The sequence below is a fragment of the Siniperca chuatsi genome, linkage group LG21, assembly GCF_020085105.1.
Source record: "Siniperca chuatsi isolate FFG_IHB_CAS linkage group LG21, ASM2008510v1, whole genome shotgun sequence".
Lineage (NCBI taxonomy): Eukaryota > Metazoa > Chordata > Actinopteri > Centrarchiformes > Sinipercidae > Siniperca > Siniperca chuatsi.
In genome coordinates, this window is record NC_058062.1 from 15,372,444 (window position 1) to 15,393,560 (window position 21,117).

Sequence of the window (21,117 nt, forward strand, 5' to 3'; positions counted from 1 at the left end):
TACTGGCATCAAGCTCTTCAGTGGAAAAAAAACAAAAAGGGAGAAACCAAGAGCAAAGAATTGACAAAAGGAGGAGACGATGACAAGACAGGTGCAAAACATGTGAGAGTGGCAGGACAATGCTAATTTCATAGAAAGAAAAAAATGGAAGCAGAAGGAGTAAAAAAACATAGTAAAGTGCATGCAATTGTAATGACGTTTGGATGGGGAAAGAGGCCGGCACCCAGAGCCATACATCAGTCAGTAGTCTTCGTCAAAACAACTCATATGCAAATGCCAGTACATTTCCTTTCTGAAATGCTGTATACTGCAAGTAATTACCCTGCACTTCCACTTTGAAATTACAGCTTAAAAATGCCCCTATACAATGTGTGGACTTTGCAATTATAACTACAAGTCTGGAACAAGCAGTGCAGAAAAAGTGCAACAGTACAAGCAATACCAAATAAAACACAATGTTCAACGGACCACAATACAATACTTAATTTCAAAAGGAGAGCTTATTGCTCTTTCATTTGCATATATTACATGATAAAACTAAAATATTCCAAAGCTGCAAGCCAAAAGGGACATCACATAACACTCCACACAAGATATTGTACCTTCAAACAAGCCAGTGCATGACACTTGCAATAAGTAGATGAAAAACTGCTGTCTGTCTTTCTGTGTTTCTAACACAAGTAACTGTTGACAGGTCGGGTTTCAGTGAATGCAGTTAATTGCGCTATCTGAGGTATAATGTAATATGAGTGACCTGATATGTTCTCAGCTTGATCTGTAGAATAAAGCGTTGATGAGAGATAATCTTCACCATGTAACTAAAACACAATGCAACAGACGGGCTGCAGTCTGAGCACACAGAATTATAGTCTTTTCTTTCCATTTAATAGACTGACCAGGTGAAAGCTACAACCCATTGATGATTTCACCTGTAAAATTTGCTGCAGTCGAGAAGGGGAGATGCTGATGAAGTGAGGAACTGAAGAGGAATAAATTAAAAGCAACGGAAATTAACATGTAGAGTCTACAAAAGGGTATTTGCTGTTTCTGTCCTGCACTCATAATTTTACTCACGTAAGGCCAAATGTATGTATGAGGCTTCATTTGAAAGGTAACATGGAACAAAACTACCCAATGCATACGCCGTTGGAAAGGGAAAATATTGGTTACAATTGTGAATGATTGACATGTTGATAGCCAATAGAAGCTCGTTCTTACTTGTTCTACCATGGCTGCAAAGATACATGACAGAGGCCAATTGGCCTTCCAAGCTGGGAGCATTTGCTGCACTCTAGGGGCTCTCCTGGGGTGAAAACTAAACAGAAAAAAGTGGGGACACTTTGAATTTGTAGGCAGCAGCCTAGAGAAAATAAGCATACCCAACAACACTGTGCAGGAATTAGGGGAAATGTCTTTCCTGTCGGACGAAGTGCCGGTTTTTGTTTGACGAAGAAGTCAGCAGACAGCAATGGACTTCACGGGACAATATTCACAACTTTCATTGTGGATATGGATTAATTTTATGAAAAACCCTGTTGATTATTTTGATCGGCAGACCTTACGGACTAAAGGAATATAAATAATCAAGGAATTGACACAAATTCAGACTTTATGAACTCTTCAAAGGTAGGGAGTCACCACTTTTTTTTTTCGTCTCATTTGTTTACCATGCCAGAAAATCTGAATGAATTATACTTTGGTGCTCATGGTTTCCGTAAAATTAACTGAACAACTGAGTTGTGGAGAATCTAACTGATCTAACAATGTGTAGCATGTCCATATTGACAAAAGCTTAAACATTTAGATTTTTATATGTGCTGCTAAGCTGCTTAGAACTAGCTCAAGACAGGTGGACTTTAAGAGGCAACTTGATATAGAGCTTCATTTCTAATAATACATCATCATTTATTTGTTGATATGTTTTCTATCAATAATCTGAACCTGCAAAATAACTAGTAACTAAATCTGTCAAATAAATGTAGCAGAGTTAAAAGTACCATATATCCATCTGAATTGAAGTAGAAGTAGAAAGTAGCACTGAAGCAAAGTACAAGTACCTCAACTTAGTTTTTTTCAACCAGTCTGTCAGTTTGTGCATGCATATAGTTGTATACGTGTACCAGAATACAGAAGTACGTAGATTTGTGCCCTTCAATGCACTATAATGAGTTTAACAAAGGTGAGTGGGACTGTATCAGTCTTGACAGGAGTGAAGTAACAGCTGCTACAGTATATCTCTATGTCATTATAATGTGAAGCACAGCAGAGATCAGACCTTCTATTTAAATTGAGAAAATGTCTAAATGAATATACAGGTAGAAAACAGGAAAATTAGCCAACAGGGCAGATTTAACCCATCACATTGTAGTTAGGTACAAATGTGTATTTCTGTGTCAATACAATACTATTTCAAAGAGTGATTGGGGAGCAAAATGGATTGGGGTATAGTTGGGAGAGGAGGAGGTAGAGCAGTGACACGGAGGGAGAAAATGAGGAGAGAATCGTGATAGGAGTGATACAGAGGAATGGAAAAGAGGAATAAACAAAGAAGGGAGACAGATTGGGAATTAACTAAACTTTGTTGTGAGAGGATGATCATGAAATCAAATAGACCTCATGTCAGATATCAGTATTAACACATGGGAATGAGGCAAGATTAATATAATGAGTTTGAAAACAATGAGAGAGAAGCATTAGGGTTTATCTATGTTGTATGGTATGTACAGAGTGTGAGCGTGCACTCAGAAGAACAAGAACAATAGGGAGAGGGAGGGTGTGTGGGGTGCAATATAGCAAGGTGCTCCAGGTGCTCTGCTGCAGGCAAGCGTGGGAGAGCATCATTGTGTGTGTGTGTGTGTGTGTGTGACTGTGTGTGTGCGTGTCACTGAAGGCCTCTCACCGCTACTGTGTGGTGAACAGAATTATTGATCTGCAAAGAGATGGTGAAACATCCACTTATTGCCCCCCTACACACACATCCACTTCAGATACACTGCACAAGCAAAACACTTTGATGAGGGTGAAATGAGGCTTGTCTTGTCACCGCATCAGTATGGTATGGTAGCTGTTGCTGTTTCATCATCAAAGTCTTATAGTCTTAGTACATATCTATATATACAGTACAGTCTACTTTAGTACGATCAATACACACACTCAAACAGGTACAAATCGTTGTTCTAGTGCACCAAACATCAAACACCAAACTCTTGCTCCAGTGTAAGTCCCACACACACTGTAGATGCAAACACACACATCCTTCTAGTCCTACACAAGTGAAGGCACAAAGCCTGTGAATATACTGCCATCCCACACACACAGGCGCACTCACACACACACACACACACTTTAGCAAGCTTCAAAACTGTCAAAACTAACGCAGTCACAGTAAGCAAAAGTCACTAACCAGCATGGTGACCGAAGTGTGTGTGTTTGTGTGATCATCCATGAGAGGAAAATCGCCTCAACTACAACTATAACAACCTTCCCTCAAACCACCACACACACATAACTTTTTTACCTTTCTCACACTCACTTTATATTTATCTCACACATTCTCTCTCTCTCTTTCTTTCTCTCTCTCTCTCACACACACACACACACACACACACACACACACACACACACACACACACACATTTAGTACACACAGGTGTGTCACTCTATGTTTTAACATGCTTACAGTTTCAGCCACCATGGGCATCCAACCAGTGAGCTGCAATAGAAGCTCAGGTGATGTGAAATAAGATTTGGAGTGTGTGTGTGTGTGTGTGTGTGTGTGTGTGTACGCGCCAGCATGCTAGTACCCAACTGAGAGTAGCAGAGCTCAGCCATTAGCAAGCAGTGTAAAATCCTTCTGAAACCTCTTTTCCTACAAACATCAAAGATGGAGTCTGAAAGGCAAACAGAAAGTCTCGCTGTCCAGTTTTGTCCGTCTGACTGCCTACACTCTTCCTCTGTTTTCCTGATTTTCTGGCCACCCATTTGTTTGTCTGTAATACAGTCTCTCCTCACTGGCTTCCTGTAAATGCATGGGTTGAATATAAAGTCAAACTCCTAACATACAAGGTATTTCATGGACTTTTGCCTCAATACGTCACAATTTCTTGTCTGTATTCAGACAAGAATTGATTCATTTAACACATCCTGTGCCCCAAGCTACACCATTCACTCCCTCTCTCTTCTTTTCACATTTCCCTGCAGTCTGTCTTGGTCTGGTATTTAGTGTTTGAGCTCATCAATTCATAACCCTTTCCTAAATAAACAAAACTAAATCAAACTAATGACATTTGGTTTTTAATATAATATTAAAAAAGGATGTTACAAGCCAAGTGAAAATGTGAATGTGTGTCAGTGCAAACATAATGTATTTAATTTCCTAAATTCTCACTTAGTCACTTATTACAGATCAATGAGTGGTGGAAAGCCGATGGCTTCTGTGAGTAGTTTAACTATATAAAAGTTATAATTACTGCCAAACAAAGTTTTTTCATCAACAAATTAGGAAGTTGAGTAGGAGAGAGAGTAATCCATCCAAGAAGATCTCGCTGCCAACTTTAAGAAGCTGAAATCATTAGGAGATATAGTCTGTCTGTCTGGCACCACACATGTAGATAAACATTGCATCAAATATTACAGCTTGCATTACAGCTCTTTAGTTCTTGGAATTAAGCGTTCATTAGTTTTTTTGTTGTTGTTTTTGTACATATACATTGCATATACTGTATATTGGCAGATCTCAATTCCCCTTTGAATAGTTTCCATATACTAACAATACACATTCAGAGGTTTGAAAACATGGTTGCACCATGTTTTCTGGTAGGAACAGATGTATGGAGAGTGGACAGGAATTAGCTGGATGGATGTTCACATTATGATATATTGTTGGAAAGTTCTACTATCACACTGATGGCTCCAACGTTTGCCATGAACTGCACATGCTATGTAAGAAAAGTTGTTGTAATGTGTCACATATATGTATTAGTTGCACAGTGTTCATTTTGCTTTTGCATGCCGGGCCTGAAGAGCAGTGTCCGAAATTAACTTCTTGACTCACAGGCCAAGGGGACTGGCAGATGAAAAAATATACAGGCCATGCATATTTTTTACCGACCAAAATTATAAATTGCTTTTTTGTGTCACATATACATTTGTTTCAGTACATTTCATTGAGATAATAAGGTATTATGTTGAATAGAAACTTAAAGAAGAGGCCAGAGAAAAATTTGAAGCAAAATTATTTTAATATATTAAGATAGTGATCATTGAAGGTTAATCAGTTCAAGCCTGAATGCAAAAGTGTTGATCTCAAAATTCATATGTAAAAACACATATGGTAGTGTGTGCGCGAGTGTTTGTCAAACTCCAACATAGACAGCAGAGAACAGAAGCATCGCGCCCATAAATGACACCAATGACACACAGTAGAGACTCTCAGCATAGTTTGTTATTACACGACTATTTTGGCACAAACATTTACCCACCAGGGTGGTGGATAGCCCTCCGAGATTTACTCGCCAAACGGAGAAGCATTTGGCACTTGGTGGATGTTAATTTGAAGAGACATGAATAGTGAAGAAGAGAAACCAGATCATTACCCATTCATTACAGTAACTGTTCTGTAACACATACAGCAAACCAACCTCGGAGCACAGAGCGTTTAATTTGTATGTATGACTCAAGTAACTTAGTACTTAGTTCAATGGAAAGACGTATTGCAAAGAAAATAACAAAATTTGGCTATTGATGGCTGACCTGAGGGCCAACACTGTACCTACACTTGATTAATTTTAACAGACATAGTTTGCAGAGCGCATTTGCTACCTGATCAAGAAGTTGTGCAGTGCTGTTCTAAAGACAATGCAATTTGAAAACATTTAAAGTAAATGACATCTTTTAAAAATGCACTATTAGCAGTGAGTGAAAAAGTCCTGAAAAAGCTTGAGAGTCTAGTTGCCCCTAAAGGCTCTGCTATTCCTTACCTTACTGTACTACTGCAGTCATTTGAACTGACCGACTGACCAAGCAAACAGCTTATTGACATTGCTATCCTTAGAGCCCTGCACTACAACTAATAGGACAATAGTCACATTGCACTTAGATGTACGCACACACACACACACATTCCTGCAGCAGTGCGGCAGCCGGCCCATTGTGGTCTTGTCTGTCCCTAATGTGAAAAGATCATCCTTAGACCCACCGCCACTATCAGTGTAGTCAGCAAACAACTGCTTGTTGTGGGTGCAAAGTAAAACCACACACACACACGCATACACACATAGAAATGTACATATTCCACAGCTCAGCAGTGAAATGCTGATCACTGCAGTTGTAGTTGTACTGTATAAAGATGTCAAAGACACTTACTTTGAGAAGATTCTTGGATGCCTGCTGTACTGTGGTAGCAAAATCCACAAGATAAAGGACTGAGGGTGGATGGGAGGGAGGTCAGAGTCAAGATGGATGAAAATGTATCAAAAGAACACAAAACTGACAAAAGACAGAAGATATCACAAAGAAGAGAAATTGTGATTGCAAAAGTGGCTGATGGATAAGCAGAAAAAAAGCTCTAAACAAGGAGGGACTGGATATAAAAAAGAGAGGGTGGAGGAGTGACAGGGACTGAATGCTGCATGAAAGGTGTACCAATGAACAGAAGAGGTTAAGAGTGAGGTTAACAATGGCGAGTGCTGTTGTTTTAAACAGGTACCATGTAAAGTGGATTGCATGAGGGCAGTTTCATCTTTGAAACTGAACATGCACTTGGAGATGACAGGTGAAAAATTACTGTAGGGTTAGAGAATGCTGAAGGTTAACTGATAAAGTAAAGGTTATCTTCAAGGTTAAAGGGGGCCAGTTCCACCAGTGAATGAAAGGATATGGGCTGGAGACCATACGGATGCACCAGTTGCGAGGACAGGTGGTCTGCTTAAGGCAGAAGAAGACCACAGGCGCCAGCTCTGGGAAGGGCACCACAAGAGTGCTTAGGTCACTGCCGATACTGACATCATCACCTGGACCCACTTCCTCAATGATGTCATCAGCATGCGCAGAGCCGTATTCCTCACTCAGCCCTGGCCCTGCTAAGGAAATGCTCCCCAGCGGCACAGGACACTCCTTGCTCGTCATGGCAACCCAGCCGAAATCTGAAAGACAACGTGAGTTGACACTGGAATTAGAGGAATGAAATAATTATCACATTGCTTGACGTATTACAGATCTCTAAGAGACTAGATATCAAAAAATGCCTGCTTCGATTTAATTAACATGCAGTATTTGCACTGCAGCAAATAAATATGAATTAAATGTGTTTATTTCACAAAAGTTTGATTGGACAAACTGGCTTTTGGCTATGCAATCACTCCCACGGACCACTAAATCACACCCACATCACCACATCACCTCACAACTCACAGATATTTAATGCTTGTTGTTTTCTAGCCCAAAAGGCCAATTAGTCTCTTGGTGTCACTTTGCCCTGCGAAAGCAAATGCTCTTATCGTAAACTCACTTGTCTGCATAACAGAATGCATTGCTTACTGATAACAATCACCTCTCACAATCAAACACACACAGAGTGTGTACTACAGCGGAGAGTAAATCAATGTCAACAGTCATTGCACATTCATTGATGATTCATTTAGCCCCATCACAGTGTTGTGGGAGAGGAAATGGCTTTCCATCTCCTACCACTTAGTTCATGAATGGATTCACTTTTATCTATGAATACAGCACACATAAACACACACACAGATGCACATGCAAAAAAATGTGTATGTGTTTTTGTATGATCCAGTGTGCAGCTTTGCACATACCTGTATATTTAAATATAACAGAGACCACAATAGTGTAAATAATTTGGCTTTCAGAGCATCAGCTCATGTAAAAAAAATACTGGAGTGGAGTTTCAGTTTAGAAAAGAGTTTTGTCATGAGTTATTGCTGGCAAGGAAGTCAACATGTTGTTTTAATGATTAAAAGGCAAACAGAGGAATAATATGAGAAGAACAAAAAGAGCAAAGAATGACAGAAACTTCTTTTGGCTCAGCCAGCCTCTAACTGGTAAGCCAGCTAGCAAGTCAACCATTAGCAGCCAGCAAGAAGCAAGGAGCCAAGTGAAGGCTGGACATGTGCATAGCTGTACATACAGTATACAGAGTCTTGCACACACACACACACACACACACACACACACACACACACACACACACTAACAGACAAGATATTACTGTATAAGGCTTGCACTAATGAATAGAAGTAACATTAGAAAAATGTTTGAGACAGCTGCATGATTATTTTAAGCTGTGTGATCATGTATGAATGTTCATCTTTAGTATCACTAATGTGATATTTACACATTTGTGTCTGTGCGTGTGTGCATGCATGAGTAAATGTGTTTGTTTGCACTAAATCCTACAGTAGGATTAAGAGCCAGTGGGAGAGCAGACTTTGTTTTTATAGGATAATGATATTAAAGGCTATTTATTACAAGCTAAGAAAATGGGACAGTGGAGATTTAGTAGCCGGTATCTCTCACAGCTCCAGAGTTAATCCTCTGACAAGTTGTTAAAACCAGGTGGAGATATCAAAAACATTAGAAAGGGGAAAGTCACCCACCACACTCAGTGATACATAAATAGTCTCTCTGCCTACTAATCATCTGTTAGTATACCTGTGTATCCATTTATTGTCCCAGTACATATAAATACATACCGCCTCTCAAACCAGGCTATTGTTTTGTCATTCCAAAACTGGCCTTTTCAAATTAGCTTTACCATGGCAACAGCTGCTTCCTGTGGAGGCAGGAAGTTTATTCTTACTCTGCTGTGTTTTATTTCCCATGACAAAGCTTCTTAGAGAAACCCTGAAGCTATTACCGGCGACTACAATTAAGCAGGAGAAAGCTTTGCAGACATGGTTGGAAGGAGTGTGTTATGTGTATTCTGTGTAAGACTATTTGTCTGCCTATGTGTGTGTCTGTAGTAAGACAGTAAAAAAATGGCATTGCTCGCAAATGTTAAAATTCTTTAATCTAACTTTTAGGTGCCATAATATCGCTGCTCCTTTCTCTTTTCACAATATTCCTGCATGCTGGGAAAGCTTCCTTTCAATACGTTTTTTGTGTATAAAGATGACTACTGATGAATGCATGTGTGTGACACAGAGAAACTGAGAGAGCGTGAGAGAGACTTTGCACAAGGCCCTCACTGCTGTGTTAGCACTGACACACGCACACAAACACATTCACACTTTCTCTGAACATACACACTCTCACACATTAACACCCTTAATTGGGGGAGCGGATATAAAGTCACCCATTTAGCTGCACTATGAGCTGAAAGCTGTGATGAGCCATGGAAAAACTTGCTTTCCCCCTCCCACACACACTCACTGCGACAGTCTGAGACAGACACAGGAAGAGGCTGGATGGAAAACAACAGCGAAAAACATACTGTGGATCCATAAGGGGTTTGGGCAACACTTTCTTCATTTCAATCATTTCATATTGCCAATTTGAATATAAAAAAAAAAGCTGTGTTTTTAGTCCTCGCTGGGTGTTTATACTGAGATAAAAAATCTGATGTATAATACCCAAGGGATACAAGTAATGCCTAAAATTCTCAGTGAGTCATTGAATGAGCTCAAAAGTGAAGGCTCAAGATAAGGAATTGGAGGCTTAAAACAAGACATGTAAGTTGCCAGTGTTCTCAAATGTGTAATTAATGCCTGTGAGCTATGCATGTTCAGAATTATGGATAACACATGTAATGTACTTTCGAAAAGGAATGTTCCATGCATGTGTGTTTCCTTAAATCTAAAATCAATCCTTTTTGCATGATCAACAAGGAGAAACAACGTCACAGATGCACTCATTGTACTGCATCTGTGGAGTTGTTTCACCTAGTTGTAGATAAAATGTCACTGGCTGATCAGGTGAAATGAACGTGAATACATCAGTGAACTGATGAACTTAGGTCTTGGTACTGTCATATGAGCAAGATACCTTTTTCATGGAGGACATTTTGACATGTCACAGTAGGAAAAGTACAGGAGTAAATAACAAGATGGCTGAATTCCATTTAGCTGCTTCAGTTTCAGGGTCCTGGCATTGTGCATGCTCGCTCACTGTACACTGTAATGGCTTACTATAGACTACTATTTTTTACCTCACGCCACACTTTCTGTTGGGTCGTGCTAGCTAGCATAATATATTCCAGAAAGAAACGACTATGCAAAGTTAGCTCTACAGATAGTGAGTAAATTAACTGTGCTACTATGAACAGATAGCAGGGGTTAAAAACACAGAAATCCATTAGCATTAAAAAAAAGTAACATTAGCCTATATGAAATTTCTGCTGTTTGCCTGCTGCACAAATTAAAAGCACAGAACCTCCTTTATTCTGGATATTATATTTGTAAAGTAAGCATGTATTATTTATCACACACAGGATCATGAAAAGAGACTCTGCACACCTGTTAGTGACACTGAAACTCTAAAAGCACGTCAAACTGATTGAAACTGATCACCAAAGTATTGATCATAGTGCCTGAGAATCATATGCATGATTCATTTTACAGCCACAAACACTCAGCATGTCTCACCCTCAAATTTCTTCTTCAACAGGTTCTGTGCAAAACTCTCGCCACCTTCCAGTACTTTGCACCATATAAAACTTACTGGGACACGTATAGTAAGTAGAACAGAGCCATCATAGTGGTGTTATCAGTAACAGCTGTGCTTTTCCTACTATAACAAGTCAAAATATCTGCAGTGAAAAAGGCTGTGGATTGTCTGTCTGAATGCTGCTGTGTGACCTAACAACCTGATTAACATTTTCTTTTCAATTTTAAAGTATGAGTAAATGTAAAAATCAGATTTCATCTTTATTAACTGATATAAAACCTTACATAGGCATTATCCTACAAATGTTCCTATTTTGGTCAGTTTCATTGGTTCAGCTCATTTGGAGAATAAGCCTATTGTATATAGGGCTCTATGGGCTCTATGAATTTTGGGGGCTCTAAAGTGATGCTTCAGATACTTTAGGTAGGACAATATTTCGGAGGAAGAAGGTTTTCACATAATAGTAACAATAATTGCACAATTTCATATAACAAGGTAAACAATAAACAAGTAATAATTTGCATCCCATTATACTATGAGTATGACTAAAGCCAGTTGTGTAGCTATGGAAGGCAGCCCAAATCTACTGCAAGGAAAATCAGGACATCTGGGAAAGAAATTATACTGTATTTGACATTTTGTAGCACATAATCCTCAGTTTCCAGAGGGAAAAGTTATTAAAAAGTGCCTCCCTGTAATGTTGCATTATGAGTTTCAGAAGTTATAGAGATTGGTGTGGAAAGTTGCAGGAGAAGATGAGGGGTTTTTTTCTTCTTTTATTTTTCTTTTTCTTCAGCAAAAAATACAGCTAGGTTGGAAGTGTGCATGATGTGTACTGTATGCATGTGTGTGTGTGTGTGTGTGTGTGTGCGCCTCTGTGTGTCAGGTGGTTTGGGACAATGCTGAGCCCAGCACAGCACTCACAAACAGCCAGGGATCTGACTGTCACACCAACTTAACACAGCACCTGGTCTTAACGTTCCTTAAATTCTTTCTCTCGCTGTGTCAAAACACGGTGTAGGAAACCCAATATTATCACTTGAGAACACACACACACAAGTGTACTCAGTTGTGTGACTGGGCTGAAAAATGAGCAAGAACATTGAGCACATGAGAAAATACGGGGCAGATCCCTGATGGTTGGTACTGTCCCAGATGTGTGTGTGTCAGAAGAAACATAATGCACCATTGGACCATTCAGACACAGACAGTGGCTAATGCTATTAGAATCACTTCAGGGCAGGGATCCCTTGAGAACACAACTTAGGCTACACACCCCACAAACACTACACTACACACGCACACACACACTCCCTGTCTTGTCAGCTATGTCAGGCAATGCTTCATCCAGTGACCTGAGACAAACCACTTTTGACACCTATTGCTGAGTGATCAAAACAGCACATTACTTTGTTACTGAGACTATCAATATATTCAGTATAATGTATTTATAAACCAGCCACTGACAGGGGAGCCAACGCTGAATAAGATGGCTGGCTTTTTGACAGCACTATAAAATAGCCTTCTAAAATGTGATAAATATGACTCTCGCATAATAGAGAAGAACATAATTCCCACTCTGCAACTTTACCTTGCCAAGTAAACCTTAATATGTCTAGTTTAGCACCATTGTAATATTTAAATATGTCAGTATAAATGGACTTTCGAGCATGATGAAACACCTTTATCGCACAGTCTAAATGGGTTTTGATAAACTTTACAGGACAGCTTAAAATAATCACTGCCTTGCTATTGAAGATCATTGTTCATTATTAATTCTGTATAACTGTTTTCTTTTCAGTTGTGCCACTTAACTTTCTACATTACATCCACCTGGCTCCATGTCTTCACAGCAACACAAAATAAGGACCCATGTGCTTTACTTAGAATAACCCTTGAGTGATCTAAAGAGGCGGAAGAAAAGAAATGCAAAACTGTCTGGTTCAGCCATTGTTGCTGGAGCAGGGCACCTAGAATATTTCTCCTAAGAAGATAAACGAGGCAGAGAACATGCTGCATCAACACTATAGGTGCATCCCAAGTCTCTTAATTGCATCCACATTTCCCTCACTTGTGTCTTAGTCCCTCCCACTGCGGATGCATGGGAGAGACGCAAGGAAACCATGTGAGAAGCGAGGAAATGAGTAAATGTGTTTTAAGATAAATGAGACATCCTTCTTCTGAAGTGTTACGTGAAGAGATGTCCGTTTCTGATGACTGCGACAGCTGATCAGAGCTGGATCAGCTGTCAGACGGCTTCAGCAGCTGTAGAGACTTTTGATGGCATTTGCGTCTGTACATATGTGCACTGTGTTAATACTAATAAAGGCACACAGTTATCACTGCCAGATCAGCAGTGTTTTCTCTCTGTTGCCTGTTTCCTGTTTAACAAACACCTGCACATGAATAACAACCTGCATTCTGTATTTATACTGTGACTGTGTCCTGCTCAGAGGCACAGGAATCATTCCTACCTGCAGAATGCCTTTATATTATTTTGTCATTATTTGCATCTGTATTTATTGATATTCTGATTGTGAATTGATTATTGAATAACCCAGAATATGATGTCTTTTGAACATCAGAAATTATTTATTAGGCTAAATGTTTCATGGAAAATGTAAACATCATGTCCTAACTGGATGTAAACAAACCACGTAGGCCTACCTATCAGCTCAAGATCAGACTTGAGACTCAAATAAAAGATGGGTGAGTAGGCTACTTGCTATTTACATACTTTTTAAACAAAAAACACACGTTTTAGATTGTGATATTTCGATGGTTCTTTACAACAAATGACAAGTAGGTTGTTATTAGCGGTCATTTGCCTTGAGCTCCCTGGCGATCTCCCTTCAGCCAGCTGCCACCTTATTTAGGTTTTTGTAGTGAAGATGCATCGCTCGCAGCCAGTTAGGACACTAAACTGTGCAATCGAACTGATTTTGTCGCTGACTCTCGCTTGCATGCAATTACGACAGTTCTCATATAACCCGATGCTCAGGAATTATCAGCCTCACATGTGACTGAATGGAAATGCCGATCAGTGATGTAAAAAGTGTTTCTTGCTGATAGACAGACTCTCCTACTCTCTCTGACTTTAATTGTATACATAATAAAATTTAATGGGGAAATAACAGATCATGAAAAGAAAAATCTTTCTAATAGGCCTAAATGAAGAACATTTTTTGTGGTCCTTTTGTTGTTCAGAACACTGTTTTTTAACTAGATGGGGAATCAGAACACACATCAAATATAAAACAGTGATACACTTGAGTTTAATCTGTTATCTGTCTTCACTCCAGTCTGAAACTCCAATGATGTTGTGATGTATCAGATCAGTCCGATCAGCTGTAGCGTCCAATCAATAATCATGATATCCAAGAAAGGGGCGTGTTGGCCAGTAAAAGACTGGCTGCTCTTGTGTCTCCTCGCTCATCGCTCCTCAGAGATCCCTCCTCGATCCTTGCTCCTCGGTTCTCAAATACAGTAAGAGACTTGGGACGGCCTTCAAGATGGCGGCCCAGAACGACTTCTGGTTCAAGCGGGGATCGAGAAGCGAGGAAATGACAAATAAGAGACTTGGGATGCACTGCCTTGTGTGACGGGCTGTCACAGGGCAGCATGCATGGCCTTCACTCATTTAAAAGCTTCGTGGTCTGTCAGATTTTAGCTACAGTCAGAGTGTGACAGGCAGCATCAACTGTACAGACATCAGAGCTCAGTGTCAATTTGCTGGCGAATTTGAGCAACAAATGAGATGATAATTATTAAAAGATAAATTAAATAGAGGTGAACTGAAGACAATGCCAATGCCAAATGTTTTTAGGGAAATTCCAAAACCCACTGTATTTTCTTTAAAAACTAGAGTAAGACTTAAATGAGGGAAGCTGTGCCCTCAGAAAATCCTCTTAGAAATCAGGATCTTCTTCCTTGGCTCACGGTGGAATAAAGATGAAGGAAACTTCTGGGAAAAGTTGCTCTAAACTGAACAAGATTAAACAAAAAGTAATCTAGGCCCTGGAGCAAAATTTATGCTCCAAAAATGTGGTAAACTTTGTGGCAAATTTGCTGAACATCTTTTTCATCTTTATTGATCTTTGAGACTTGCTTTTAATAATGGACTTCATAAATAGATTTAACTCAAAACAACAGGGGTTTATACCAGTTCTACACAAAGGAAATACTGCATCACCACTACCACAAGATTGCATGGCGTATTAAATTCAGTGTTCTGTGTTTGAGTCAAATTTCTTTCCTGAAATGGTATAAAATGTCCACAGCCACTGCAGTGAGATGGGCTGTTAACCTGCAGCCACAGCTGCAGACAGGTATTTCAGTTTGTAGGTGACATATGGGTGGCAGACTCATCTCCTGCTTCCAGCAGTATTATCCTGACTCGGCAGAATAACCAGATTGGCCCAGACATTTGTTATGGATCACAGACCAGCCGAGTGGGCAGATTTATCCCCAACAGCCATATGCTCTGTGAAAATAACACTTCATTGGTCCGCACGGAAATCACAGGTTGTCACACTTTTGAAATCAATAAAAGTAATTGTCATGTGTGAATATATACTAAGTTAATACAAGCAAATGCTGCCCAGTGCCCACTGAAGCAGACAAGTGAAAGTCTAATGTTTAGCAGAGAGAGTTGTTAATCTCTGGTTAGAGTTAGAATGCATTGTCCATCCATTGTGCCCTCATGCTTTCATGTGTCAACAGTACATAAACATCCCTTCACTCAAAGTTTTTAATGGAAATGACAGCTCTACAGCACTTTGTATGTTGTCAAATATAGAGTTTTTGGTCTTCACAGCAATTAACTTTTTGATCTGAGGAATGGATGGAAGATTTGCTTTGATTCATCTTTAATCTTGCATCTTCCTTTTGGAATTTAAAATTTCCAATTTCATTTCAGTTTCTCAATATGTCTTGATTTCTACTGATCCTCTCCCTCCACTTTAGATCATCTTCTTATCCCCTCTGCTGCCCCTTTTCCTTGCTCTCATTTTCTGTCAATTTCTCTCTGCAGTTCTTCTTCCCCTCTACCTCTTTCTCTTTAATTCTCTCTCGCAAGCTCTCTGTCTCTCTCTTTCTATGATGAAGAGGATACTGAGCTCTGTGTCAGAAATCATCTTTAGAGAGTGGCTGCCAGCTGATCACACTGAAGCAGTGGTCCCATCTGCCTAATCTGTTTTAACAGCTTGGCTAAAGCTAATGCCAAACAGCCGAGACTATCCTCCTGCAAGTACACTTTGACTGGATATCTTTGTGTCTTTAAGTCAGCATGAGTGCTCTGTTGTGTAAATCCTGTGACATGCTATTACTGATGTTAATACAATACTTTGCACTGTGAAGGGGCCTAAATCTATTAGCATTAGCATCACGCTAACAGCTTTTAGACGTCGGGTCATGCTGAAGTTCAAGTGTAGTAATATGAATTCAGTGGGTGACAGGAGGACAGACAGGCTGGGAAATGAGCTGGAGAGAAGCGAGTGGAGGCTAGGACCTACAAATTGGATCACAGCTGACTGCACAGAGAGAACAGAAGCTAGACGCTGACTAAAGACAACAAACATAGCTCTATTAAGGAGTGGACTTTACACCACTGCTCTAACCTGCTGATCACACTTTTTTGTTTCCCCACTTTTTTCTTCCAAACTTATTTCATTTAACTTTTATGTTGAAATCTATTTAAGTTTAGCTTTAGAATTAGTTCAATTTGGGGGGAAAAAAAGTATATTCATGAACCTCATTGGGCATTTACAATTTTGAGTCAGCATGCTCCAGTTGAAAGCAGGTATTTGAAATAATGTCATCATATAGTGTTGCCTTTCTCTTCTTGTAGACTACAGCAGCTTTATTGGACGCTCTGGTATAGTTATACCAACTCTATCAATTAGACAGCTGTGTTTTGAGATTTGTTCATTTCTTTCAAATTCAGTCCATAGTTACAAAAAAGCTGCCAGAGAATACATAAGCTCTTTTTTTTTTTTTTTTGCTTTCTGGATTATATTCAACATGATCCACCATGATCTCTTAATTGTGATCCCTAATTTGATGGCTCAGGTCCACATTTCAAAGCATCAACCTAATCTAGCCTAGCAATCAACCTAAAAACAAGGCTGAATTGATACAAGAAAGAAATTTCACAATGGCATGTTTTTCTTTGTCTGTATATTCTGTTTAACATGATTCATAATAGGTAGAGAGGACTACAGAGGACAGAAAGCAGAATTGACGCCGCAGGTGATCCACACAAGAAAAACTCAACTCTTGTCACAGGCTGGTTATCAGCACATTTATTATTATCTCTGATACGTTGGTGTGTCTGTGTGTGTGTGTGTGTGTACATGCGTTAGTGTAAGTGATGTGGGGAGGGGGCTTGTGCTTCCATGCTTTGAGGAAGTGTGTGCGCACACTCCTGTGTGTTATTGACTGATTTATAACAGGCTCTCCCAGCATCCCAACACAAATCCATATTGGCGAGGGAGGGGAGGTCCAATAATGCTGCCAATGATTTACTATTAGAGCTCTTGCTGTCATTCTTTCACCCTGATAAATGACACACATTTCCCTGAGGCTGCCCATGTGTGAGGCAGAGACAGCTCATACTTGAAGGCGTGCCAAATAAAACAAACGGTCAATCTTATAGGCTGACGTGTGAGTCCATCTACTGCAGCCTGTCAGCTTTGGTGAGTGTGTGTATATGTGGGAGTGTGTGTTTTCGGCTCCAAACCAGATCAAGCAGTTGTCTGCTCTTTGCTGACTATACTGACAGTGGCAGAGGAAGTGAGGAGGATCAATTCACATTAGGGACCGACTGCTGCACAGCTGCAGATGTACATATAATGTGCGAATAGCTTGGTGTATGTCTCTCAGTGTGTGTATATATGTATGTATGTGTGTGAGATCCTGCCTTCCATCAGATGTTGTGCTTTTCCTACAATGTCCTCTACCCCCCTCTCCTCTGCTTCACACACACACACACACACACACACTCAGCCTAGGTAGCTAATAAGTAACAGTAATGAGGACAGTGGGTGCTTTCATTGTCATAGGTGTTCCTTAATTGGCTAGAAGCACTATTAGCTCCCTAATTTAAAACGTGAGAGAGGCTGTGTGACTGCATTTGAGAGGCTTTGTGATTTAATATAAATGTGAAGCCTTCAGCCTCCCTCTCTTTAAGTTTAACTTAGACTTACTTGTTAACCACGTAGCTGTTTGAATTTCGCAACATCACTGTCTGCGTAGGGCTGCAAATCTATTCTGTTCTATTCTGCTCCGTTTTGTTGGATTCTATTTAAATTTACCTAAAAGCTTCATTGCCTTAAGATCAAAGGAATGAAGTCAATTCTGTTTAATGTGGGCTTTACAAGAGAAAACTAGAAGGGGAGGAGAGGAACAGAGAGTAGAGAGAAGAGGAAGTGATGGAGGAGGAGAAGTAACGACAGATCCATTCCTCACTTTCTCCTCTGCGGGGCAAAAAGCGTTGAGCTGAACATCTGTCAGCACTCCTTATCTCTTCTCCCCCTGTCTCTTCTCCGTCTCTTCCTCTCCTTTCAGAAATCTCTTTCCCGTTGCTTTCATGCCCTGACAGGAAACTGCCATCCAAAGTTTGAAAACTCGGGGAGAAATGGCATGAGGTGAGGTGGGTGTGTGCAGGCATGTGTTTGTGTAGAACTTTGTGTCTGTGTGAGAGAGAGCATGAGACAAAGAGAGCGCTGTGAGAAGAGAGAGAGAGAGCAGACAAAGCCTTGATATCAAGCCTGAGGAGGCAAGCCTGAGAATGTGTATGCATGGGAGGTTTCATTATGCATGTTTCCTGCTCTAACATTGAAAATTACAGTATGTCTATGTCTGAGTATGTTTATGCTTGCATGTGTATGTGTTTGAGTGTTTGTGTGAGTGCTCTGTCTACACACAGGCATATCTGAGTCATGTTATCTCCAGTCCAATCTGAAGTAAGAGAAGGAGACAGCTACAATAAAAACAAGAAAAGCAGACAGAGAGAAAAGAACATAAAAGGATTTTTTATGGTCAGAGATTTGAAAGGCTATCATAGACATCACACAATGCATTATACTGTAAGCAAGAGATGGAGAGACAGACAAGGGGAAAAATGGATTGAATCAGGCAAAAATAGAGAAAAATAAGCGAGAGGTTTGTGAGAGGTCAGAAAGGGGGAGCCATGAGCAAAGCGCATGGGGATGAATGTGGATGAAAGAAGAAGAAAATAAGTTAGAGGCCCGGGCGGAATATTGGGAAGGGGGCATGAGGCGAGGAAGACAGAAGAGACAGAAACAGAGAAAGACAACATAGCAAAAAGAAAAGGCTGTAAGCAAGGGAGACAGAAAGACGGCAGGAGATGAGAGGATTTGAGAGAGCTGAGGAAGAGGAGGAAGAAGAAAACAGACGAGGCAGGACAAAGGAAAAGAGAAAAACAGAGAGAGCTGAAGTGTTTCAGGACAGTTCAGTAACTGAGTCTCATGCAAAAAGAGAGGAAGTATAAGTGATAGAAATATAGGGAAGCATATTCAGCTGCACTCACACACACTACATACTACATACACATAGGAAATATGTGATAATATATGGATGTGTAATGCTGATGCACACAAATACACACTCACAAGCATTCTTTCAAACAAACACCAAAGCCAGAATCCTTATCCATCTCATCTCTTTTGTCTCTTCACACCTCTTCTCAACCCTTATAGCTTGAAGGAAACCGAGCTTCCTAATTACCTCATTTGCATAAACATGCACATTGTGTAAGAGGGAAGGAGGTGGGTTGTGGAAAAGGAGGGGGACAGAGCTTCACCTGGACAAAAGAGGAGAGAGTAAGGTAAAGAGATGTAATTTTGGAAATAGAAAAGAGATTGCAACAAAAATACTCCGCTTGCTGACAGTGAGGAAACCATCAAAACTTGTCTTCCTTCCCTACTCAGATGATATTCTGCTCTCTCACCCCTCTTTTTGTCCTCTATCCTTTCTCCATCCTCCTCTTCTTCCCTTTTTAGAATGTGTGCTATTCATTCTTTGCTCCCAGCATCACTCTCTCATTTTTGCTCCTTTTGCCATACTGTAGGTAGCTTAATGCCAACAGCCATTATTCTCTTCCTCTCCCACGTCGTGTCCCTCGCTCTCCTCCTCCACTTTTAGCGCTGTCTTTACCATCATTTCCTTCCCATCTCTCACATTCCTTTCTTCACTACTCCTCTCATTCTCCCCCTCTCTTTCTCTTCCTCTCCTCCTTTTCTCACAGAGTGCTGTGTCAGGTCTTTTCACCCTCAGCAGTGTGAAATGAGATTTGAATATGGCTCTTGGAGCATTTGCGGCTCGCCTGCACCCCCATCCACATCCACACACGCACACACAAACTCACACACACATGCACAAAGAGAAGGCCACTCGTAAAGATAAAGGGTTGTGACGCTTAGAGGAGTAGGAGAGGGAATGATGAAGGGAGGAAGCTGGAGGAGACAGGGAGGATGGTGAAGGTGAGGAGTGGGGAGGAGAGGTGAGGAGACGTGAAGAGCAGGGGAAAAGCAGAATGGGCTACTGTAGAACCATGAATATAAAGAAGGGATCAGCAAGAGAGAAAAACTGTGAAATGGATGAAAATGAAACACAGATAGGGGATCAAGTGGAGAAAAAATGGACAGAATGGAGAGAGGGAGAGACTTTCATTAAAATGCGCTAACCTTCTTGTTCGCCTATTTATTTGCATTTTGAGTGGAAACCGTCCACTGAGAGAGTGAGAGAGGGAAGAGTCGAGAAGAGAGCCAGACTGAGCTGAGCATAAAATGGCCATGAAGTGTCAAGTGCTGGCCTCCTCTCCAGAGAAAAACAAGGGAGAGATACGATGGTCCCAGCATGTGTTTTGTGTGTGTGTGTGTGTGTGTGTGAGTATGCTTGTGTAATGGTATATTTTCTAAAAAAGATAATGCCTTAAACCTAAGCTGACAAAATGCAAAACATGTGTTGCTGTGACAGTTTGCCAGATGACATGTCACATTTTGAGTGGTTAATTCCTCATAATTGCCCTCCAGCCAGATAGGCCCACCTTGTAAATACAAAATCATGAAACTGTGAGATACATAAAAGTACCCTATTTCATTTCAGACAATAATTTAATTTTTTAAACCCGTCTCACATTGGCTTTGCAAATGCACTTGTTACATGTGCAGAGAGATTTACTAAGGCATTTAAATGTGTGAAGAATTCCTTCTGCCGTTGGTCAAACAAACAAACACACTAACTGAAGACGATTCTTCTAGACACATCTGTGATCTGGACCAAAGACTTCAAGCTTAACTTTCTTTAAGACTCCAACAGCCCAAGGACTTTTGTGTGTAATGTTGTTGGTGTCATCATCAAGGCAAAGCAACAACACGTAAACAGCCAGTAAACTAAGCATCTGAGAGTCATTAATTATTGCCATACACACAAAGAGAGTGGTTTGCAAGCAGTCTGACAAGAAAAGGAATAATG

The 21,117-nt window shown here is 40.3% G+C and overlaps 1 protein-coding gene across 3 annotated transcripts in view; it reads right to left on the reverse strand.

Moving 5' to 3' along the window:
- cacna1ia (calcium voltage-gated channel subunit alpha1 Ia) overlaps nt 1-21,117 on the reverse strand; it is a 150,858-nt gene that overhangs the window by 104,851 nt on the left and 24,890 nt on the right. For all 3 annotated transcript variants that reach the window (XM_044180442.1, XM_044180441.1, XM_044180440.1), the window contains exon 2: nt 6,878-7,142. In XM_044180442.1, the coding sequence (XP_044036377.1) occupies nt 6,878-7,125 (248 nt within the window). In that variant the 5' untranslated portion in view covers nt 7,126-7,142. The remainder of the gene's footprint in view (nt 1-6,877; nt 7,143-21,117) is intronic.